Source organism: Siphateles boraxobius, unplaced genomic scaffold, assembly GCF_051911475.1.
Source record: "Siphateles boraxobius isolate OS27281-9 unplaced genomic scaffold, OSU_SipBor_1 9, whole genome shotgun sequence".
Classification (NCBI taxonomy): Eukaryota; Metazoa; Chordata; class Actinopteri; order Cypriniformes; family Leuciscidae; genus Siphateles; species Siphateles boraxobius.
This window is the reverse complement of record NW_027509219.1, coordinates 30,642,568-30,668,174: the sequence shown is the minus strand read 5'-3', so window position 1 is coordinate 30,668,174 and position 25,607 is coordinate 30,642,568. Positions and strand designations below refer to the sequence as shown.

The 25,607-nt window shown below is 38.1% G+C and overlaps 1 protein-coding gene across 1 annotated transcript in view; it reads left to right on the top strand.

Moving 5' to 3' along the window:
* Positions 1-1,162: 1,162 nt before the first annotated feature.
* tafa5l (TAFA chemokine like family member 5, like) overlaps positions 1,163-25,607 on the top strand; it is a 45,465-nt gene continuing 21,020 nt past the window's right edge. Inside the window, exons 1-3 of the mRNA XM_077223650.1 lie at positions 1,163-1,974; positions 18,024-18,173; positions 25,440-25,567. Of these exons, the coding sequence (XP_077079765.1) occupies positions 1,878-1,974; positions 18,024-18,173; positions 25,440-25,567 (375 nt within the window). The 5' untranslated portion in view covers positions 1,163-1,877. The remainder of the gene's footprint in view (positions 1,975-18,023; positions 18,174-25,439; positions 25,568-25,607) is intronic.

Sequence of the window (25,607 nt, the reverse complement as noted above, 5' to 3'; positions counted from 1 at the left end):
TAGTATTCATATACATATTTTATATTAGACTCTTATGTGGTTGCAATTCCAGTCACTACCCTATAGCCTACTGTTACAAGATTTTTTAATACTTTGCAAATATTGCTGGGTCATTCCACAAAAGGTGTGTTTTGTGTAAACAATGACTATGAAAAAAAGTACTATTGTAATTTATTTTTTTTATTTTTTTTTTATTTTATTTTTTTAAATATAAATTTATTTATAATTTATATATTAGCAATTGACAATTAAGTGTATTCTCTTTTGTATCCTTGTTAGTTTGTTTTTGTCAGTAGGAGATGATCTGAAGGTCAACCTGTTACCATGAACAGTAAGCAACGGATATTTGAAAACGGTAGAAATATCAGCATAAAATTATCTCCCCTGTAGTTGGATGGCTGTGACTAAATCAGCTGTCAACTTGTTGTTTTTTTAAAGCTATGGCTATGTAAATATATATAAAAAATATTTAGCTTAAGACAGTGCAATGCATTGCCATTTAAACACCGTCTTTTTCTGATAGATTGGCAAATCTCTTTCTTTAAAAAAAGAAAAATTAGGCTACTTCAAAAATAGACTTTTCAAAATGGAAAGCACGCATTACGAGGAATGAACCAGCCATTCAGTATTATTGTTTAAAATAGACCTATCTGCAGTCCCGAAGGAGTGCCTCTAATGAACCGATTCTTTTTAGTGACTCGAGCCCAGACGACGCGACCAGCAGGCCTATAGTTCGATTCCCGAGAGAGCGACTCTAAAGAGTCGGTTCTTTTCACTGAATCTAAACGCATATAGTGCGATTTAAGAACGAATATTTAAATGAGTCCTTGTGTGAAACTTAGGCTACTAGTCGTCTATCTTAGGTAATTGGTGTAGTACAAAACATGAAATTATTTGTTAAAGGCAGAACTTTATCGGAAACAGCCATTTTAACCCCATAGGAAATCCCAGAAGGATAGGCTATTTGGGTTGAAAATAATTGAAAAAGTTTTAGGACCACAAACCGAACAGTTGTATTGCATTTCTTATTGTCCACCACTTCTTCCTTAAAAGTAGGCTACTAAATGAAACGTTAAGGAACCGGAATAGTTAAATTCCTTACGGTCCGCATCCCTTTCTCACCACATAGGCTATGTATGTATGTGTGTGTGTGTGTGTGTGTGTGTGTGTGTGTGTGTGTGTGTGTGTGTGTGTGTGTGTGTCTGTGTGTGCGTGTGTGTGCGTGCGCGCGCATGCTGGAGGAGGGAGAACTCCGCTCTAAATCCAACCACGAATCACGGAGAATGTGCTTCACTGCTGTTCTCTGTAACTCCACAGGGCAGATTCTGTATGATATGACTGCACGGACGGGTTTGGGAACGTCGGAGTGACATTGAAGAAGACGCTTTTCTGAAGACCCAAAAACGAACCTCCCTCTCGAGCTCATCTACAGTCATCATCCGTATACATTCTGGACCTGTTACCACTGGACTGGTACCACTGACCATTTCACCCTGTGTGGATACTTCTCCAGACCGCAGAGGATGCGCGCAGTTTCCAACGGACCATTATGACTCATTTTACTTTGCTTGAATGAGTTCTCCATCAATTTTATTTGCTTTGATTTTCGACCGTAATACATATTATATTGTTACATTTTTAATTGATCAAATAACAATTAAATAATGACTTTTTAATGCCCCTCCCATCAAATTAAATATTTTAATGTGTTTTATAAGATGCGTAAAATGGAAACCAATGCGCGTAAATTCACGTCGGATTAACTGTCTCTTCGCACCCCGGCCACATACCCGTGAAAATCTATGGAAGTAGCCGAGTTTGCTTTGAACTTGCTTTAGGCTGGGTTCCGGGAGTGTTTTCTGCGGGACGTAGTGAGGATGCAGTCGGGGATACGGGCGCTCTGTGCCGGCGGAGGCGCGTCTCTCTGCTGCCTGCTGATGCTGTGGATGATCTACACCCACATCCTGAAAGAAGGCAAGTGTTGAGCATCCCTATACATGACTTTCACTATGGTAACGGGGTAACCAAATAACCTCATATTTTTCTATGCGTATATAGGCTCACCTCTGATTCTGTCCTTATAAAGTTGCTTTATAAAGTCAGATTTCTCCGAGACAAGGTTCTGTGCCTTAACACCCAGGGGGAAAACATGGTGTGTAGGACAGAAACAACTCCTCTGAGAGACCCTGGAGAGCTTGTGACATTATTATGGAAATCTATAGCATAATATGGAGGGCATGCTTCACAACCCAGAGGAAAATTGTATTGCTTAGGGGTTGCTCGTTCATAGCTCAGGGGATTTATTGGAGATCTCATTTACTGTATGTCACTTTCTCAGAGGTTTCTCCTAAAATTCATTTGAAGAAATCAAATTTAAGACATGCAGTAAGATTGTATAAGTAGCCTACAAAAAAAAAAAATGTGGACCACAAATGTAAAGAATTTAATGAGGAATTTTTAAGATCTCTGATTGCAGACTTGAGAAATCGGAGTACAATTTGTGTCATTGTAGATATCTCTCTCTGAGAAGCAGTTGAGACCTCATTTGTAAATTTCCTTTCCTTTGAGTGGCATTTAGGGCTGTATCGTGTATGTCAGAATATTTGTACCGTGAAGCGCATGTGTCTTGAAGTTCTTGTCTTATACTTCTAATGCTGCGAATAATTTGTTCAGGGACCACTGCTTTTGTGTGCATGCATTCGCATCAATGTCTATGCATCACACACATGTTTTGTTGCTTGTGTGTGCATGTCTGTCCAGCATTTCTCTGTGTGTTCTAGAGGTAATGAAGAGGACAGTCATGATTTGAGTCCGGGGTAAGAATGTGACTCGTTTGATAAGCTAACTGGCCTAAAAAGGTACTGGGAGGCATGTCAAACATGGCACAGTGTTTGTGTGCTGATGTGGAAGTTTTGCAGATGGCTGTCAGTGAATGGTTTTTGTCAGGGGGGTTGAGTTAAGATGGGATATAATAAAAGATATTACAGACATTAACACTTCATCTCACGGTGGCGTCTTAGCACGGTAATACTGCAGATTTATGGGCACCCTGATGCACAAATCCTCACGTTTAACTGAGACATTCAGAGCACTAAACGTTAGTAGGCGGAAACTGGTATCTTGTTTGAGGGATCAAACATCCCTTCTAGATCCTCTCAGTTAATTGCAGAGCTTTCTTTGGGCTTCATGGCCTCTAGCTCAATCTAGGGAGGGGAAACTCCTCTGCTAAAATACATTACGTTCTTCGGACCACCAAGAAGTAACTAGAAATATCAGAGGGCCTGAAATTTTTGCATCACGTCCAGCTACAGAGGCTGATAAATCAGTCATCAAATGTCAATGAATAATTTTACGTTCGCGTTTTACAGGCAAGATGAGAAGATATTTCAGACATCACAGATTACAGACATCGCTCAAATTGTTTGAAAAGCATCGCTCAAATAATTTGGTCTTGGAAGGATTTGATGTGATGTTTGATTTCATATTAAAATCTCTTCTGAGACACAGTTGAGAACTCTAGAAAAACAAAAACAGGACTATTGGATTCTTTCCTTCCTGCAGTTTTTTTGGCCCCATTAACTTTTATAGTGGACAAAAATATTCACAACATATTATTTTGTGTTATGCCAAAGTTTATGCACTAGTATAAAAACATGTTGTTTTTTAGCACAGTCTGGTGGTGTTGCTATCTAGTGCCATTTTCATGTTTCATTTAGTTTACCTTCTACGGAGCCCTGCTCATGACATGCAGACAAAAAATATATATATATCGTAGCCACAAATTAGGAATTCATTCTCTCGTTTAAATACATTGTGGCCACAAGTTAAGAGTTCGCTCCCACGACTATTAATTTGTTCCCTCGTTTTAGTTAATCATGGCCACATTGAAATTTGTTCCCTCTAATTTGTTTGATTTAACATATCAAGTGAATTAATTAACACTGGGCCACGATTTACTTAAAATATAAATAAATTAATTCAAGTTCACTATATACACCCGCACAGTGCAGTACAGAATACCAAAATATGGAGATGAAGCACTGTACCTGGTCTTATCTCCCAGGGAATGACGTGCAGATTTTGAGAGAGAGAGAGAGAGAGAGAGAGAGAGAGAGAGAGAGAGAGAGAGAGAGTGAGTGAGTGGCTCTGTAATACAATTATGCATTTGACATACTTTTATGTGACTTACATTGCATTGAAGACATTTTTTTACATATTTCTTTTATATAATTTTATATACATCATATACGTTATATAAGTCGTACATGTTTAGAATGACTTCATTTCTGTGAACTGTGGGATGGTGAACTGTCCATTTAAGCGACATGATTTTGTTGAATAGCTGGATGAAATTACAACTTTTGATTGCTGTGATTCTATAGTGTGGTGGCCTTTCATTTCAATAATGATATCCGTGACCCTACTGAAGTTGTGTGTGAGAAATTGATCGATCAATGTGTGTGACCATCGACCTTTGTGGGTGTTTGGCTCCAAGTCATTTGCAGATGAAAGCATGTGGCTTCGAATGAGGCCTTGACCCTTCAAGCACCATGAAAAACCCTCATCGCTCTTGTCCTTTTAAAAGATCTACCGTACAGATGCACATTATTATACTACCTTAATTGTGGTAAGATGTAAGTGATACGGAGATGTGTGTGTCTTTGTGAGCCAGCAGCGTGTGTGTGTTATAGTTGTGATTTAATTATGCCGTTCTCCCAGGCCTAGAGCTGTCATCCAGAATCACAACAGCGCTGCTGTGATGACATCACCGATAATGCACAGAAAGTTTTCATCACCGATGCCCGGCGTAAAGAGAGGGACAGTGACGAGATGAGAGATTTACAAGATTAAAATCAATTGTCAGGAGTCTAATTAAAAATTCTCTCTCCTTCCGTTCTGGAATTCCCCGGTAAGCTCAGCGCAAAAGATTAGTCGTTTGTTAAATATTGTAGAAAGAACGGTTTCAAGAAACAAGCTTCTCCGCATGTGCAGGCTGTTAGGACACAAGCTCATGTCACCGACCGACGTCTCTCTTTATCAATCAAGTGCTTCAAATGCTGTCCTGCACATCAGAGATACTGCCGGTTTGGTTAAAGGTGATGTGGGGCATTTTTCTGATGTTAAAGAACTTTCTCATTTCTAGCTTAATATGCAGAGACAACTGTAAGCCGCTCTTAGGTTGATTTCAAGGGGTTCTAATAAACCTGGAGAGCTATCCAGCATTCCCATTCATCCAAAAGGTTGTTGCTCTGCTGCATTTACTTCAGTTCCAGAAAGATTTTCTGAGCCAATCACCTGAGCCATATATGCCTAACAAAACATATATTGTTTTATATTAGCCACCTTACAACAAACAGTGAAAACATATGTCTGTTTCATGCTGTTAAGAGCCCTGTGAGAAAAATAGGTCACTGGTAAAACATCTACAATAATAGTGAATTCCTACTTTTCAATGGGCGCCACAGAGCTATTAGATTTTAGAAATTTTGATGTATTTTGTTTTTTTAAAATCTGTCTCTTTCATTTAGTTTACTCATTGTTATTTTTATTTTTTTTAGGGTTTCATACCAAAGTTTTTACATGCCACGACTGTTTAAGTTTAATTACAAATTTTCCATCTATGTTAGTTTTAGTTGTATTTCAGTTAATGCAAATGTTTTAATTTTCTTTTTTTTAGCATACAACCTTTTTGTAAACCTTTACAGAACCTATGAAATCAAAATCTGAATTGGGAATTTAACTGAATTGTGTCTTTTAGGTTCCTTAACGTTTACGGCATCTATGCTAATGTTCTCCAAAATGTTGACTTTTTTTGTAGATATATACATTTAAATGTTACAGTCTTTCTCTTCAGGAAAACAACCACAAATCATTGATGAGTCATCCTGCACTAAACAGATTTTTGTCCAGTCAGATTGTCCCTCCCCAGTAATTATTGAATAATTGTTCATTGTAGTGACAACTAAACCCTATTGGCTAATTTTGTGATATGTCCCATCTCAACTTCAGTTACACTTTATTTCTATAGTCCATTTAAGACAATCTAGTAACTGTGAGTAACTTTGCAACTACAAGTTAACAAACTCTCACTAATTTGCAACTACAAGTCAACTAACTCTCATTCTAGTATCTGTAGAATATGACTATTAGTTTAAACTTTAGAGGAAGTTGATATTGCTTGAAAAGTTACTTCTAGTCAGTAGAATGCCTGTTAGGGATCATCAAAATAAAGTTATTAAGCAGACAGTCTACTAATACTCTAATGACTGCTAGTTGACATGTATTTGCAAAGTTACTTATAGTTAGTAGAATGTCTCAAGTGGACTATTGAAATAAAGTGTTCCCTAAACTTCCTGTTTCAATAAAAGATGTCAACACACAGGACAGAAAACCTAGCTCATCTGACAATGTCATGAGGTATTTTCTGGATGTGCACTCAAGGAGGGTAATTCATCTGTTGATTCTTGGCAGGGGAAATTTCATAACTACCTTTGAAAACCACCAGCAATGATTTAAAATTTGTAGTAGATGTTGTTCCCTGACTGTTATCCAAAATTCCCTTTACAGACGAGAATAATTCATATTAGTAAACTTGTCTATGGCTGAGAGACAGATGGAGGGTGTTTGGCTTAGGAAATGGATTTACAGTACAAGAGAGTGATGTAATAAAAGGGCTACTGTGTGCTTTTTAAGACAGGCCCATTACCTGCAACACGTGCTTTGGTCTGTCAGGCCCTTTTGGGGGTTCGGTAACAAAGAAATGTGTGGGTCTCTCCGAGTGGCTGTGAATTCTGCCCTGACAGCTCCCCCACAAAGCGCCACCATTCGTCATGGCACAGACAGGAAATCAAAGTGCGCTTGGCTGTGGGTGTGCACTCTGGGCCAGAGAACAGACAGATGGATGAGCTGTCACCAACATCAGCGCTGCCAGTTTATTTAACAATACATTTGGAAATGTCAGTGTTCCCTCTGCGGACTTTTCGCCATGCCACCGCCGACACCTTTCGGCTTCCAACGTTAAGCTTGGGTATCAGTGGGTGGAAAGGGATGTTTCTAATTATAATGCGGCAGAAGTTCTCAGCACATCCTGCACGAAAGAAAGAATCCAATAGTCTTGTATTTGTTTTTCTAGAATTCTCAACAGAAGAGATGTTTCAGAAGAGATGTTTAATTTGAGCTCAACAGCACATCAAATTCTGCCAAGACCAAATTTATCCATCCATCCATCCATCCATCCGTCCATCCATCCGTCCATCCGTCCATCCATCCATCCATCCATCCATCCATCCATCCATCCATCCATCCCTCCATCCATCCATCCATCCATCCATCCGTCCATCCATCCATCCAATCCAATCTAATCCAATCCAATCCAATCCAATCCATCCCATCCCATCCCATGTAGGAGGAACGTCTGTAGGAGAGACAATTGATACCTAATAAAAGAAAACTGAGCTGTTAACGAGGAATCTCTCAGCAAAACATTTGTCCTCTGGGATTACTTGGCTGAACCATAAGGTTTGTATTTTTGCACTCTCTCTAAATGCCATTGTCATAATGCTGTGTAGGTGGGCAGGACAGATATGTCATTTCCAGCAGGACAATTTGCAAAATGCGATTTCTTACTCAACAAAGGGCACCCCAGCATGCCAGATGTTAATTATGGTCCGTGTCAGACATTTAGGGGCGAGAAACAACTTGTGCCTCTGTAGGTAATGTAGACTGAACGGATGTTTTTGGAAAACTCAAAAGCTTTTGTAAGGCAAAATCAATTGTGCACATCGTGGCACCAATTTTTTTTATAATTTTTTGCTGCTGGGTATATATGAGTTTAATTTATGTCAAATGCCACCCTGCTCTCTCTCTCTCTCTCTCTCTCTCTCTCTCTCTCTCTCTTTTAGCTGAGAGGAATTCTGGAGTGTCTAATATATGAAGATGAATGATATGATGTTCTGCAGTATTTAACTTCACTGCTGTGAAATGCCGTCTGAGTTTAGTATTATCAAATGTTGTGTGAAGTGTGTGACCTTTGTTCCCTGGCTTGTTGCTAACTTGTTAAATTTTTGTTGTAGCCATCTTCATTCCACTTGAGGCTGATAGTAAATGACACAGATGTTTAAACAGGTTCTTAGAGGGTTAGTATGGGTTAATTAGCTCTTCCGTTCACAATGGAGGAGGTTATGGCCGTCTCTATTGCTGAACGCAACTGTTAACAGCAAAGACAAACTCTACAGACAGGCAGTTTTGAAATTGCGGCTCAAGCTGCACTCCTTTCCACTCGTACAGTAACAAAAGGATTAGCTTGGCTGTCTGTGGACTAGAGAGATGTATTTGAGTGAATCTCACGATACCTGTCAAGAACATCATATTCCACCACAAAGAAAGAGAATAGTACATTTTACTTGCATTCACTGTTTCTCTCATGTCATTTGTGGCACACCAAAGAGGATGTTTAACACAGTGCCTGAACTGCTCTCTTTCTTGGGATGAAAGTGGATTGGGATCAGGATCTAAAAAGGATGGAAACGAGCACCATAAAACATCAATTCTGTGTCTTCTGAAAAAAAAACAATACAATAGCTTTGTGTGAGGAATGAACTGAAATGTAAGTTATTTTCTTAATATCTTGCTTGTCATGAAACTAACATCTCTTTTTGTGTTTGCGAGAGAAAATTATATGGATTTCATTACACGTTAGGGCAGACATTTTGCCCTAAATTCTTTACTTCTAACTACTCATAAGTCTATTTACATTACTGTAGTGATAAAACAAAATTATATATTATTTAAATTGGAATGTTTTTATACTTAATTGCACTGCCTCTATGCTGATTTTATTATTAAATATTGTATTTGAGTATTTTGGTACTATAGCACATGTGAAACTTACTGTTACAGTAATGAGAACACAAAAAGAATTACGAAAAACTTCAAAGTAAAATGTTCACACATTAGAGTATTGATAATCTGATCATTATTTTTTACCATCCATTCACCTTTTCTCCAAACCGCTTTTCCTATGATGTGTTGCAGTATTGTTGTTGTTATTTTGCATAAGAGTAATGACAATTGATAATTAAAAAAATAATTAAATATTTTCTTTATATAAGATATATAAATATTTTATCTTTTGAATTTTGTTTGAAATATAACCTGAACATGTTCTTGACAAGATTCATCGAAACCAAGTGAGAGTTTGCGGTGAAATGTTTTGTCTAACCCTTATCTTTTGCTGCAAACTCTAGAAAGAAACAAATGTCATCTTCCTGTCAGCTGTCCTGTGGTGTTGTGTTTGGAGAGGAGGTGGTGTTTTGAACCGCACTAGCTTTGAGCTTCATGTTTCCTTGCAGTTGTACCTACATCTTCAGGCTGAAAGTGACACTGCAGACCTGAATTTACTTCCTCTGGGAGAGTATAGAGAAGTATAGAGCTGAGTTTGGTGACCCGGTCTCTGCTCTGTGCCCAGGTGCATGTAGATCTTTATCGTTTGATTCGCTCTGTCGTGTCGGGACTAAACAGGCAGAAAAATCTCCTGTCATATCAATTAACTTAACAACCTGTGATGGAATGGCTGTCAAGCTTTTGGCACATCAAACCCTCTGACTCTTTTGCTTTCTCTCTTTCTTTCCATCCTGTTTTCTGTGGCTTATCTCCATCCATACCCATTCATCCCCTGCTGTTAAACATGGACAGAACACTGGTTTTTGAATGCCGTGGATGTTCCTGGCCAGCTGTTTTCGTGGATGTGTGTGTCGTTGTGTGGGTGTTTCTTCAATTACGGGCACATTTATGTCCCAGGGGTTGGTTTTTATTCAAATTAATTTAAAAAAATGTAATAAACTTTTTTCCCTGTTGTTCTCTCTCTTGGAAAATTTTTAAAATATCTTAATTTTCCAAAATGCTTATTATATGCTGCTTGAGTGTAATTTCACCATTATATTTAAATTATAAAATTGTTTCATATAATTATTGATATAATTATTCATATATGAAACAGGAGAGTCAAAAGGCAGTCGAATAAACACTAATAGTTTTATATTTATTAAGAAAATGATTTTTGTCCATTTTTACACAAATTAAAACTATTAATTAAAACTGTAAATTTTGCCTCTAATTATTTTTTTCAAAGTTAGTGTTTTTGCTTTTCAAACGTGAGTGTGGAGCATAATTGAAATAAAATATGAAACGTGATATGTGAACAAAATCAAGGTAAAAAATAAACTTTTATCAAATGTTTTTATTGCACTTAATTTCCGATCAAGCTCTAATTTCGTCAAGTTCATGTTTATGGTTTTCAGAAAAGACAAATACCAGAATCCGTCTGTAATGCATGTATATTTGCTGTTGGCAGACAAATCAAATTAACTAGTCCAAGTGTGTGGTACGAATCTATTTTCTAACAGAGCCAATAGCACCTGTACTTGAAGAAACACCTCGGTATGAAATGAAACAAAATGAAATGGGGCAAACAGAGAAGCATCAGAGAACTGAAGGAGGGGTTAATTCTCTTATCTAAATTCTGAGCTGTGGAGGATTAATGTGGGCCGTTATGGAAAGAGGTTGTGGCTCTATTTTGGAGGAGGCTGATCAGAGCGAGAGAGCGAGCGAGACAGAGAGAGGTGACCTTCAGCATTCTCCATAGTCTTTACAATAATGATGTCTGCTGGGATTTCTCATCTCCACTCAACAAGATGCCCCCATCGCCTTCAAGGTTAAAACAATTTCAATAGACTTTGTATCTGACATGTTCGGCCTGAAATTGCATGTAAGTTTTGCTCTTGGTGTGTAATGTTTCGTATTGTGTTGTTGCAAGAGAAAACTTTTTGGTACATAAGTACATGGTACATGAAAATTAGTTCCCAATGCAGTGTTTTAGTCACTTATTATGTCCTTTGGAAAATGTACAAATCTAGTTACATTAAAAGCTCCCAGTGTTTTAAAAAATATCAAGCGTTTTCACTGTAGGAATGGGGTTGACTGTCTGTTCATTGCACATTGTGTTCAATTCCTCTGGATTCTTCCATGAAAGGCAGGTGTCTACTCGTGCTTGGCTGACCTTAACCTTGTTTTGAAATAGTAATTGTTCAGGCCGCTGGACTGTGAAACCAATTGGTCGTCCTGTAGGGAGTACAGGTTTTGCGTTCAGCATGTCTGTCTTAATCTGCTCGGTCTGTACCGACTGTTGACCAAGCAGTAGCGGGCATCAGCTCTACACTGCTGTCTTTGCATTTCAGTGGGTCAAGTGCAAATGCCATGGGAGGGTGGGTTTGCTGTTTTTGTGCATGTTGGGGTGGGGAGGGTGTAAAATATGATGAAAAGCAATAAGCCACTCAGCCCTGCAATCAGCAGCCGCATAAAGCCAAAATCAAGGCTTATGCGTTGACGATCAGAGAATATGGTGCATGAATAGAGTTTTCTGATTTCTTTTTGGGTTGTCTTTCGTCAAGCCTTGATTAAAGTTGTCCTGATGCAGTGTCGCTGCATTTTGGAGACAATAGTTAGCTATTTTGCCTCGTTTTTTTTTTTTGGACGATGAGATCTGATAGCCTCTCCGTTCACTCTGATCGGAATGAATTATTGCGCCCTTGAGATGAGCTCCCTCTGAAAAGGAGTCTTAAAGCTGGAGTCAGTGGTGATTCATCACTGCTCCCGAGTTCTATTACACATATAAAAATCCCTTTTCATCACATCTCTGTTGGCTCTTCAACAGTATCACATAAGATTAATTAATATTGTAAATCTGCTTTATTACCATTTTTAACAGCCGGATTCATAGAGTTGTACCCGGACACTTTTCCCTTTTGATCAAACACAAAGAAAGAGCAAAGACAGGAAGTTAAGGACTGAGGAAGACATTTCTTTCTGACGTGAATTATGACTATGATTATGTATGAGACAGCTCATGCCTAGCTAGACTTTTTGAACTTTTCGTTCTTTTTCTGCAAAGCTTGCTGGTCATTGTGGTACCTTGAATAGAAGTTGTAAGCTTTGCCAGCACACTAAAAGTGTCAAAAATACTCAGCCAAGCATTTACGCTTGTCAGAGAAGGTGTCGAGGGGAAGTGGTCTCTGAGGACATGAGAGAGAGAGAGATTTTGCTTTATAAAAGGCTTGAACAACAATGAACACCTTAAGAGAAGTAAAAAGCTACCATTTATAAAGATTGACATTTTAAAATGGTCTCTTCTTGTAAAGACATGATGAGAAACCAAAATGAGAAAATTAGTTTTACCTCTCTCTGATGCTATGCTACCTTGCCTATTTTAGCTGCTCTTTTTAAAGATGTCTACCAATGTAAGCAAATATCATTTGGGAATTACCCGTCTTTCGAATATCTGGGTATTGTGTTAGAAGGTGCTCCACGCATTTTACTTATCATTGTTTACAGGCCTCCAAAATACTCTCCAGCCTTTGCTGATGACTTTATAGAACTGTTATCAACAATTTCCTCAGAGTTTGACTGTTTTATCATTGCTGGAGACTTTAACATTCACATAGATAAGGCAGAAACCAATATGGCAAAAGAAATTAAAACTGTTTTAAAAACTTGTGATCTGACTCAGCATGTACATGGACCCACACATAATCATGGACACACTCTATATTTACTTATCATATCATATGTTGTTATTAAGGATGTAGCACTGTCTGATCATTTTTGTATTTTCTTTGAGATATTGATCTCTCCTGCCATTGAAGCTAGATCTGTGTCTGTCAAGAAGAGATGCTTAAATGAGAACGCTAGTGTACTGTTTATGAAGGCTATATCTTTAACACCAAGCATATCTGCTGACTCTGTTGATTTTCTCCTTGATTCTTTTAACTCAAAAGTTAAGAGTGTAATTGATGATATTATAAACAGCAATATAAACAACACACGCACTCTTCTTGCTACTGTAGAGAGACTGACAAACCCCCCAAACCAGATTCCCAGTGAAATGCTCTCAGAGAGCAAGTGCAGTGAGTTTGCTTCTTTCTTCTGTGAGAAAATCAATAATATCAGAAAGGTGATCAGCTCATCCTTGAGTTGCGCTGGGGTCAGGCAGATCAGACAACAGCCTGAGAAAGTAGTCACTATGTCTGATTTTGAAGAAATTGATGGTAACATTTTGGAAGAAACCGTACAGCACCTTAAAACATCAACCTGTGTCCTTGACGCACTTCCCACATCTTTTTTCAAAAATCTGTTACCCAGCTTAGAATTAGATTTCCTAGAAGTGGTAAATGCCTCACTTCTCTCTGGGAGTTTTCCGAACTCCATGAAAACTGCAGTTGTCAAGCCCCTCCTGAAAAAGAGCAATCTGGATAAGACCATATTAAACAACTATAGACCGATCTCAAATCTTCCTTTCATAGGCAAGATCATTGAAAAAGTTGTCTTCAATCAGCTGAACAAATTCTTAAGCTCAAATGGACACTTTGACAATTTTCAATCTGGTTTCCGACCGCACCACAGCACAGAGACAGCGCTCATAAAGATAATAAACGATATTCGCTTAAATACTGATACAAGCAAATTATCAGTGCTGGTACTACTCGACCTCAGTGCTGCATTTGACACTGTCGATCACAACATACTTCTTGACAGGCTGGAAAACTGGGTCGGGTTTTCTGGGATAGTCCTAAAATGGTTCAGGTCATACTTGGTAGGGAGAGGTTATTATGTGAGTATAGGAGACCATAAGTCTGAGTGGACATCCATGACATGCGGAGTCCCTCAAGGCTCAATTCTTGCGCCACTCCTATTCAACCTGTACATGCTCCCAATGAGCCAAATAATGAGAAATAACCAAATCGCTTACCACAGCTATGCAGACGATACACAGCTCTACTTAGCCCTAACGCCTAACGATTACAGCCCCATTAACTCTCTGCTCCAATGCATTGATGAAGTAAACAATTGGATGTGCCAAAACTTTCTTCAGTTAAAGGGCACCTATTATGGCCCTTTTTACAAGATGTAATATTGGTCTTGGGTGTCCCCAGAATGTATTTGTGAAGTTTCAGCACAAAATACCCCCCAGTTAATTTATATAACCATTTGAATGTGTCATTTTTGGGGCCTGTTTTGAAACAAGCTGTTTTGAGGCAGACGACCTTAAATGCAAATGAGCTGCTAATCCCCACCCTGCCGCTGGATGTGGGCGTAACTTGCATAACTATGGCAATTAACAGTCGGTAGAACCATAATGGCCGAGAGTGATAGACCCGCAATTGTGTATGGCATTCGGCCGTATGTTTGAAACAGAGTCCAACCCCGATGACGAAGAGACTCCGGCTGAAGAAACACGATCGAGAATGGACCAGGATGTCTCGGAATGGTTATTTGATACATTTATGAACTCATTGCGTTGTCATCGCTGTGCAACACACACACGCGACACACAAACTGTGATAACGTTGACGCAAATGTTTGAAAACACAAACACAAATACCGATAATAACAATAACAATATCTTAAAAAACATATGAAAACGTGTGGTTATTTAAAAGATTTAAATTACATAAATCATACGACGACGACGACAACAACATTTGTTGTCGATGACTATTAACGTTACCTCAGAAATCATAAAATACACTTACTTCTTCAGGAATTGTCGTTGGATCGCGAACACTAGGCAACGATCCACCATTGAGGATTCATTTTGTAGCAAGACCTGCTTTGAATTGACCGCCGTTCAAAAAACATTCACTCTCAAAATGATTTGAGCAAACATAAACGTACTTCGGGAGTGTAAGAGGCGCATTTCCTTCATAAATAAAATCCACCCACTGCGTTTTCAGTGGCTCTGATGTCGGAAGCAAGTGCAAACAACTATGCGAAGTATTAGAGCCCACAACAAAACACTTATTTTTCTTAGGAGGCATTTTCAAGAGGGCAGCACAAATCTTCAGAACAGCGGTCCGGCTGTCGTTGAAACAACAATGGAGGATCAGATCACCGAGGGAGGTACCAACCACCAACCACACTGTCAATCAAACCCCTTTCCCATGTTCTACGTCACAAAAAGCTGAATCTTAGAACAGCTCATTCTGAGAGAGTGCATATGAATTATTGAGATTGTAAAAAAAACACTGGGTGCATTTTTATCATTTTAGGGTGGTTTTGCTCACACACTGCCAACACACATTTATGTTCAAACAGCATGTAAAAGTGAATTTTGCATAATAGGTGCCCTTTAAACAAGGACAGAACTGAAGTCATTGCGTTTGGAAACAAAGATGAAGTTCTCAAGGTGAACGCATACCTTCAGTCTAGGGGTCAAACAACTAAAAATCAAGTCAGGAATCTGGGTGTGTCTCTAGAGTCAGACCTTAGTTTCAGTAGTCATGTCAAAGCAATAACTAAATCAGCATACTATCACCTGAAAAATACTGCAAGAATTAGATGCTTTGTTTCCAGTCAAGACTTAGAAAAACTTGTGCATGCTTTCATCACCAGCAGGGTGGATTATTGTAATGGACTTCTCACTGGCCTTCCCAAAAAGACCATAAGACAGTTGCAGCTCATACAGAACGCTGAGCAGAACCAGAACATATGAACAGATCACACCAGTCCTCAGCTCTTTACACTGGCTCACAGTTACATTTAGGATTGATTTTAAAGTATTATTACTGGTATATAAATCATTCAATGGCCTAGGACCTCAATACATTGCAGATATGCTCACTGAATATAAACCCAACAGATCACTCAGATCATTAGGATCACATCACCTAGAAATACCAAGGGTTCACTCTAAGCATGGCGAGTCTGCTTTTAGCTACTATGTCAGCCGCAGCTGGAACCAGCTTCCAGAATAGATCAGATGTGCTCCTACAGTAGTCACATTCAAATCCAGACTCAAAACACATCTGTTTAACTGTGCATTTAATGAATGAGCACTGTGCCACTGTTCGTACGACTGTTTGCACTGTATTCTATTTTATGTTTTTAATTATTCTGATTTCTTTTGATTATTTCTGTATTTTATCTTTTACTCTAAACTGTTTTAATTATTCTGATATCTTTTGATTATTTTAATTTCTTCTATGTAAAGCACTTTGAATTACCATTGTGTATGAAATGTGCTATATAAATAAACTTGCCTTGCCTATTATGGTTTATTTCAGATGTCTAGTAAATTGGTTGTCTTGATATTTTTGGAGAGATCTAGTCGCCTATTTGTGTAATGCCTGCTACAGACGATTTTGGCAATCCTATAAGATCATTACAAATCACACTGTCCGACATGGGTCTAATAAACGTGGGTACGACATGTATGTAGACTGTACGATGATGTGTTAGTGGTAAACAAATAGAGCATGATGAATTGCACTTTAGCAATTGTGGTTTTTATGTGCGCTGAAAGAGGAGGAGAATATGGACATGGTCATGGCTAGGGAAAAGAGGCCAAATTGACATGCCAATTTTGTAAATGGAGCTTGAGGTAAGTAGCTTTAAGTTTTAGCGTCATGTCGCGTTGTTCAATACGCCATTTCATTTTGCGTTTTCATTGACCAGGCAGTAGACGTAGGTCGTAGCAGCCAACACACTGTGTGATGATCATGCTAAAAAAAGAACAAGAAAGCACCATAAAAGGGATCCAGTCAGTGGTCCACAGCTTTCTGTGATGCACAGTCAAAATTAAAGTTGTTTCTCAGTGTTAAACTGGGTGTATCCTCTGAGACCGAATCCCTGAGTTGAACTAGAGAACCGAATCAGACTGATTCATCAATCATTGAGACCAGTTTTGTGAGCTTGATCAACCAATTAATTTAAAGTCTCCCTGTAGTCAATAATTTTATCCCTTAAAACTCATCTTTGATCTGCAAAATTACATATTTAAAAATTCTTCAAGCCTTAAAATAGCTTGAATGTAACTACCCCCTTGTTTCATTTAGTACACGCAGCCGCATTAATATGCTATTAGCCCCGCGGCCTCCACTCACACAGCTCACAGATTCACTCGGCCAACTCACTGAGGTAAACCCTGCACCATGGTATCGCTCTTAACAACATCGGACACATAACAGTAATTAATATGATTAGCCTTTTGCTTGACTATGTTATTAAACAGCTAATAATGTGTTACTAATGTTACACAAACAATGTTCCTGTTTGGTATCTCAGAGTCAGACAGTTGCCTTCTAGCAATCATCAGAAACGCTTTGAACAACTTAGGACATCAGTGGAGAAAGGCATATAGTTCATCATAACAACGTAATATACATCATACACCAACTATATTGCTAAATCTATCTGATTTTTTCATATCAACCAAAAAATATACCGGGATAACCTGGCATCTCTCGAGACTCCCCTGCTAGTTCGATGTTAATGAAATGAAATGAATGTGAATGAATGAATGCTAAAGCCCGCTGGCACGTTGACCTGATTGGTTACAAGGTAGTTTGTGACGTCAGAAACACCAGCGATTTCAAACCGCATTTTTGAGACAAAACTCAGAAAATACAATGGTGTTGATAATTTGCACATGGTTTGCCTTAAATCATATTTAAAACACCACACGTAGATATAAACAATATTAAAAACTTGATTTTCACCACAGGGGAACTTTAAAATATCTCAATGACTCAAAATAATGATTGATTACCAAAATTCCTCATACAGAACTCTATTGTACGACCAAAAGATTTGGATAGTTGTTGAGTCAAATTAACCACTTTTATGGTTCTTGTTCACTTTCATTAAATTGATTTACAAATACCTTTTTGTTCCGCTGATGAAAGAAAGTTACATAGGAAAACAATGGCAGTGTTCTTTTTTGGGGTGTACTGTTCCTTTAAATGTTTTGTGCTATTTCACTGAAAGTTGTCATTTTCCTCCTTGAGTGTTTTGGCAATGACTCTCAGACTGGTACATAACAGTGCACTCAAGATAGGGTCATTTTAAACCTTTTAAAAAGGGATATTAAACCTTTATGTTGAAGTTTTAACAAGTTATAACAAGATTTGCCATTGATATCCTTATTTTCAAAGCCATGCTTTCTGAAATGTATGTGTGTGTGTCCTCCACAGGTCAGTTGGCAGTAGGCACATGTGAGATAGTGATGTTGAATAGAGACAGCAGTCAACCCAAGCGCACTATCGCCAGGCAGACAGCCCGCTGTGCCTGCCGGAGAGGACAGATCGCTGGCACCACACGGGCCCGACCAGCATGCGTGGACGGTGAGATGCAGCCCACACACACACATACAGTAGATCCGCTCACAGCATGCAACAAGACACGTCATGTCGTTCAACTTCACTGTTTAATTTGCATTGCATTGTTTTTTTTGGTCTCGTGTCAAGATCTTGTATCACACAATATAACACAATAGTCAGATTTGCTACATGTAAAGAAATGTTCCTCTCTGCAGTGTGTGCTGTGTCAAAGTCGAGGACGGCTGAGGATCGGTGAAAAAGGAAAGAAAAAAATGTAATCTTTGGATTGTGATTGTCACTGTGGTTTAGGAGGAATATTTGAGCTTGTCTGTTCTGCCGAGCGCCGGATATGGCGGAGGATCTCATGGGGTTGGAAGCTTTCAGCCTTTCTTAGGTTGTAAACCTGAATATGATGGTAGTCGTTGTTTTTATAGCAAATAAACCCAACTCTCCTGACAGCTGGGGTCGTGCAGCTAGTTTCTTCTGTGCGATGGTGTTTTTGGTAATGCTACAGCTTGAGCTCTTCAACGACACATTAGTAGCACTTTGTAACGGCAAGACCAGAGTAATTAACCAAGAGAGTACCATAATTACAGCTGTGGGAAATTGATTTTTATTGGCTTTCTCTGCTGCCTTCATGCTCCATTAGTAGTAGATCCATTAAAGAAGGACCTGTTGCATACACACAAGCTGTACAATTACAGACAACCCTATGACAGCTGTACAGAGACAATTAAAGTTTTAAAGAATGTAGAAATTACAATCAAGGTCCATCCATTAGCATCTAGTCAATCTACCCTTCTACTTCTCATCTGCTCAAATCTCCTTCATTATAGAGCTCAAGGACTATGAAATTTAAAATGGAAATTGATTTTTAAGTGAAAATGTATGAAACCATAAGTCAATGTGATTTCAGCTTGGAATTGGACACACACGTATTTATATATATATATATATATATATATATATATATATATATATATATATATATATATATATATATATATGGACCATGTTCAAAAGCATGGGGTCAGATTTGATTTGTTTTTTTAAGCTCTCTTATGATCAATAACGCTGCATTTATTTGTTTAAAATATTGTTCAATATTATGAAATATTATTACAATTTAAAATAACTCTTTTCTATTTGAATACAATTAAACATGATCTTTCAGAAATCATGCTGATTATGCTTATTATGCTAATGCTGATTGAAAAAAGTCGTGCCGCTTAATATTTTAATTAGATTCATGATTTTCAGGGTTATTTGATTAATATAAAGTAAAAAAAACAGCATTTATTTGTAATAGAAATCTTTTGTAACATTATAAATGTCTTAACTGTCATTTTTGATCAATATAATGCATCCTTGTTGAATAAAAATAGTATTTTCTTGTATTAATTACTGAACCCAAACTTTTGAGTGCTAGTCTGTCTTCTTTCTCTCTCTCTCTCTCTCTCTCTCTCTCTCTCTCTCTCTCTCTCTCTCTCTCTCTCTCTCTCTCTCTCTCTCTCTCTCTCTCTCTCTCTCTCTCTCTCTCTTTCTTTCTTTCTTTCTTTCTTTCTTTCTTTCTTTCTTTCTTTCTTTCTTTCTTTCTCTCTCTCTCTCTCTCTCTCTCTCTCTCTCTCTCTCTCTCTCTCTCTCTCTCTCTCTCTCTCTCTCTCTCTCTCTCTCTCTCTCTCTCTCTCTCTCTCTCTGTCTGTCCCATCCATCCATCCATCGACAGACAGACAGATATTTTTAGTGGTGGGTGGTGCCTTAATTAGGGACTGCTTTGTTGTTGTTGTTGTTGTTGTTGTTGTTGTTGTTGTTGTTGTTGTTGTTTGCTGTGCTTCAAGCTAAAATGACCAACTTTTAAAAATGCTTCAGGGCTTCTGGTTTAGATTAGTCTACAAACTAATCGACATGCCCTTCAGGCAACCCACCTATATATATATAGTTTTGCACTCTTTATTAAATGATTTCTAAAATAGAGCAAATGAATGGAAATATATTTCCTGAACCCACAGTGCTGAGAGTGTGTGCGCTCACTCTTGTGCTCTCTCCGGTTAGATGTCAGTCCGCAGGTGAGGCTGTGTCTGGCAGATGGGTCCGGGGGGCAGATGGTCAAGGGTCTCGGGAGCGAGGGAGGGCATGCGCGAGTCGGGTCCCTGGAGACATCTGAATCAGTGTAGGCGTGCTGGAGCCGGCTCAGGTGTTGCATGCACACAGAGAGACAAATTGAGTCATGATGCAGAACAGAGGTACCATGGGAAACGGTGTGTGGGTGTGATTCATCCTTTTTTTAAGCTGGACTCCGCACAAACGCACTGGTCAGTGGGTGGTATCTTTTTTAGCATGCTCGGAAGAACAGGAAATGATCTGTTTTTTATGGGCTGCTGCGTGTTTATATTGATTCTTGTTCCCCTGCTTTTCTGGGGAGATTTTGCATATTCCTGCCCCATATACAGTGACCCTGAAAGAGAAAGTATTCTTGTTCTATCTATTTGCAAGCAGTTAATGATGAGTGAGTTTGGAGCGGAGGCACACGGCTCCCCAGGAGGCCATGTGTGTTCACTGGTTGCCTCTACAGCGGAGAGCTCAGCTCAGGAGCCTCATCAGGCTTCACATGAAACAAATAGGGTACGAAAATATCTGCTAAACTCTGTGTGCGCTGTAATCTGCCGGTCTGTGCTCCCTGTGTGGCCTAGTTAGAGCACTTCACTGTGCCCAATGAGACGTGTGTATTTGCATCTCACATGCATTAATGATAATTAAGGCTATATTCTTATTTTACATTTAAAGGCTTGTTTTTAGATCAAGGCTTTAAAGGCAGCGATGGATCAGCACCTTTTCGGTTTTATTTATACAAGGAGTTTACATTTTAGGACGATATGAAAAGGGAAACAGATTTTTCTGTGGAAATTACTGAGGAAAACTGGTTTTGAATATCAGAGAAATCTGTTCTAGTTATAGGCCAGCAAATTTAGTGCATATATGAGTACTTGTTAAAAGTCAGTATACTAACATGAGTACCAGTTCAAGTCAGTAGTCATTACTAGTTATACTAGTATGTGTACCAATTCAAAGGCACTTTTAGTGCTAGTGTGGGTACTAATTCAAATCAATACTAATGCTAGAATGAGTGCTAAATCAAAGCCAGGATTGGTACTAGAATTTGTGAGAGTTCAAAGTCAATTTTGTTTCTATTACGTGTACTAGTTTAGTCAGGATTAGAGCTAGCAGGCATACTAATTCAAGGTTATAGCAGGTATGAGTAGAAGTGATTTTTTCCCCCTAAACCGAAACATTTATTTTTTTCTTAGCCAAAAAAAAAAAAATTTAATTAGGAACCAAATAATTAATCAAATTTATTTAATAATCAGTTCATTTAGACTGCATATAAGGCAATATTTAAACTGCATATAAGGTGGTTTTATATCAACCTTTTATTGATATAATTGTGTTGTTGACATTTAAACATTTGAATGGTGGCTGTAATAATAACTTGTTTTCATGACAGATTTGTTTATTAAATAATGAAGACAGCAGGTTTAGTAAAAAAGTCGGTACTAGTGCAAAGACAAAGAGTGCTGAATATAATTCAGTATTAGGGCTAGTAGATGTACTAATTCACAGTCAGTTCTAGTGCTAGTTTGGGTACTAGTTTAAAGTCAGCATTGGGAATATGTGATGGTTCAAAATTAATTTTGTAGACATACTAATTCAAGTAACTTCTAGTGCTAGTATGAGTACTAGTTCGAAGTCAGGACTAGCACTAGAATGAGGATTAGTGCAGAGCCAGATCTAATGCTAGATCTTGCAAGTCCAGTACTGAGTGCTATTTCAAAGGCTTTACTATTAATGCTAGGAGTATTCATTTAAAATGTTCTAGATCATAGATGGTACTTAACTTGCTATGAAAAATCTACTAAATCTACTACAAATATTCTACTAGTTATGAGTACTAGTTGAAGCTAGAATGATTACAGAATTAAAATCTGTTCTAGATAAAAGAAAGTATTATTTTTTACAATGAACAATATAATGTACTAGTTCAAAGACAGTACTAGTGCTAGTATGAGTTCTACATTAGTTCAGTATTCAGTATCAGTAATGGTAAACTATGTTTATGAGCTCAAGTGCCTTATCAGCATTATTACTACCCTGGTTTAAAGTTTTATCTAAATTTCAAGTCTGTTCTGAAAATATTATGAGTAGTTCAAAGTTTTGCTTGTCACATGGATATAGTACAATAGCATCTGTTTCACATTGTGGACCAAGATCATGCCCAAAGAGAGCATGCCTATAGTGCTCAGGTGCCCTGTGTGCTTTCCGCAGATATTTCTCACAGATGTTAAAACTAGTCCACACACCCCAGTACTTCTCAACCAGATTCCAACTGGAGTGTGTAATCACAAGCGTTACCTCAATATAGCCATTCCTCTGCATGAGGCATCACGGCTCAGACACCCTGACCGACTGTGTGCTAAATACCTCTCTGAAGCATTCCAGCTTCATTTAAGCCCATTGATTTTCTTTGGCGCTCTTTGTTTTCTTTCTCCATGGCCCAGTTGTATTTGTGCTTTTGAATACTGTCCCTCGGAGGGAGGCTTGTTTATGTGATGTGGGATGGATTTGATTGTTTTCGGCCCCCGGGGACAGGAGGACTTGGATGAGATCTGTAGAGCTGACTCGGCCATCCACAGCTTTTGCTCCGGATCGGTTTTAAGGCATAATCCTTCATTTCAGCGGCACCACTTTACTTTGATAAATTCAGGGATTGAGCTTTGATAACGTTTTCACACACTGCCATGAAAGACCTGCTGTGTTTCAGAACGAGAAAATGGTTGTAAACATATCTTAAGCGTCTGGTGACAGGAAATTTCTAAAAGGAAGGCGAGCCTTTGTGCGCAGAAAATTGCATGGACAGAGTAATCAAGGAACGGAGGTCTCACAGGGATGGTATATTAATGAAATTGAGGATTTTGTAGAATTTAAGTATAATCTAAATCCTGGAAATGTATTCTGTGCACATCCATGTTCAGTTTCGTTTAAGTATCAACTTTGTTGAATTTCTCATAACATTTCTTCAGGGAAATAAAAATAAAACCCAAAAATGATTCAGTTGTTGACTCATAGTAAGATTAGAAGAGATGAATTTGTATATCTTAACTCATTTAGCTTTGGAAGAATATGTTGAGAAATGTTTGAGTTCATATTGACCTTGGTGTCCTGGCAAATCTGAGCTTGAGTTTGAGATCTTTCTGATTCTCTAGATAAACAAGAGGAGATAACTATGGTACTTCTTTCAGAAAAAAAACATTGAGAAGCACAAGTAATTGCTATCTTGGAAAAACAACTGAGATATTACAGGGATGTCATTTGTCATTGTTCTTTCCTGGTATGCAGACGATTGTCTGATTGTCTGACGCTCTGCATCATCTTTGACCTGTTTTGTTCCCCTCACCTTCTGAACACTGGTTGATCTGCGTCTGAAGCACAGGAATAGCAGGGGTTTATGGAATTTCACATGGATCTACAGAGCAAACAAGAGAACTGAAAGCGGGAGCCTCAGTGCATACACATGTCTGATGTAGCTCACTTTGAGTTGTTTGATGGTTTCGGTTCTACAACGTGAAGATAATGAAGTGTGCAGTGAATCAAGGCCTGCAGGCTGTTTACTGAAACATGCATGACTTTGCCGTAATCTCAAATCCACTTTCATACACAAATCCATATTTTATGTTTAAAATATAAAGGTTGGGTTTTTTTTGTGATCCCTGTTGGATCTCAAAGGGTTGTAGTAACAAAATATTTTATAAAAGTCCATTATAAGACAAAGGTGTAATATTACAGATGTTATAGGCCTACTGTACATGGTGTCATTTTCCAAATTTAATTATCTCAATCGTCAAGAATATAAGATATTCTTACCACATTGTTTTCAGCACTGGATATATATATATATATATATATATATATATATTTGAATATTGTGTTTTCAACATTTAAGCAATATTTAAGGATTCATTTTAAAATTCTGCTATTTGTATTTAAATCTCTACATGGGTTAGCCCCATCTTATATTGCTGATCTAATACAGGAACAAAAGTCAATGAGATCGCTACGATCACAATTTAAAAAACGTCTTGCTGTTCCTCGGTCAAAGATGAAGACTAGAGGGGATCGCGCATTTGCGGTCGCAGCCCCTAAACTATGGAACAGTTTACCTTTATATATTAGGGACCTTCCTACACTCAGTCAGTTTAAAATCCATTTGAAAACATATTTTTTTATGATAGCGATTAAGATAAGTGTGAAGGGTGCTAGTGTCATTTTTTTATAAATATATGTTGTTGAATGTTTTTATTAAGTTTATACTACCTATTTAGATATATGGATATATATATATCTTTTATTTGTCTTTTCTCTGCTCACTGTTTTACTGCTTGTACAGCACTATGGTCAACTGTGTTGTTTTATTCAGTGCTTTATAAATAAATTTGAATTTGAATTTGAATTTAGTAACTCTGAACCTACACCTAATCCTAACTCCTGTAGTTACCTTATATTACCAGTATGTTCTTGGGTAAGGACCCTGTAGGTACACTGTAAATACACGTACTGTAAAATAAAGTGTAACCAATTTATTTTCATAGAAATTGTGTTACTCCGTTATGCATAGTCCCTAAAGGGACATGTTGATAGAAAAAAGAATATGAGATGGGAGAAAAAATGTAGTCATTACTTTTGCGTTCTTTCCCCAGGAAAACTTTACAAAACTTTCGCGAGAAAGCGCAAAACTGTAGAAATTTTTTTTCCCTCTCCTTATATATTTTTCCAATCACCTTGTCCCTTTTGGGGCTCTGTACCATCAATACTGAATTTAACATTAATTTTATTTATTTTACAGTAAAATTTGACCCAAGAATCAGGGATAGTTCACTCAAAATATTTTATTCTGTCATCATTTACTCACCCTTAAGTTGTTCCAAAACTGTATAAATTACTTTGTTCTGCCGAACACAAATGAAAATATTTTAAAATGTTTGTAACCAATCAGTTGATGGGCCCCATTGTCTTCCATGGTATTTTTTCCCCATACTATAGAAGTCAATGGGGCCCATCAACTGTTTGGTTACAGACATTCTTCTAAATATCTTCTTTGTGTGCGGCAGAACAAAAAAAAATCATACAGGTTTGGAACAACTTGAGAGTGAGTAAATGATGACAGGATTTTCATTTTAGGGGTGAACTATCCCTTTAAGGCAGTGGTGCTTAAAAAACCTTCTGTTTGTATGTTTGTAGCCCGGATAGTGAAAAGCAAGCAGTGGTGTGAGATGTCCCCATGTTCAGAGGGCGAGATCTGCGGACTGATCTTCAATCGCTCCGGATGGACCTGCACCAAGGGCGGCGGCCGCATTAAAACCGTCACGGTGAGACACGTTCTAAATATCTGTAACATTTCATTTATTC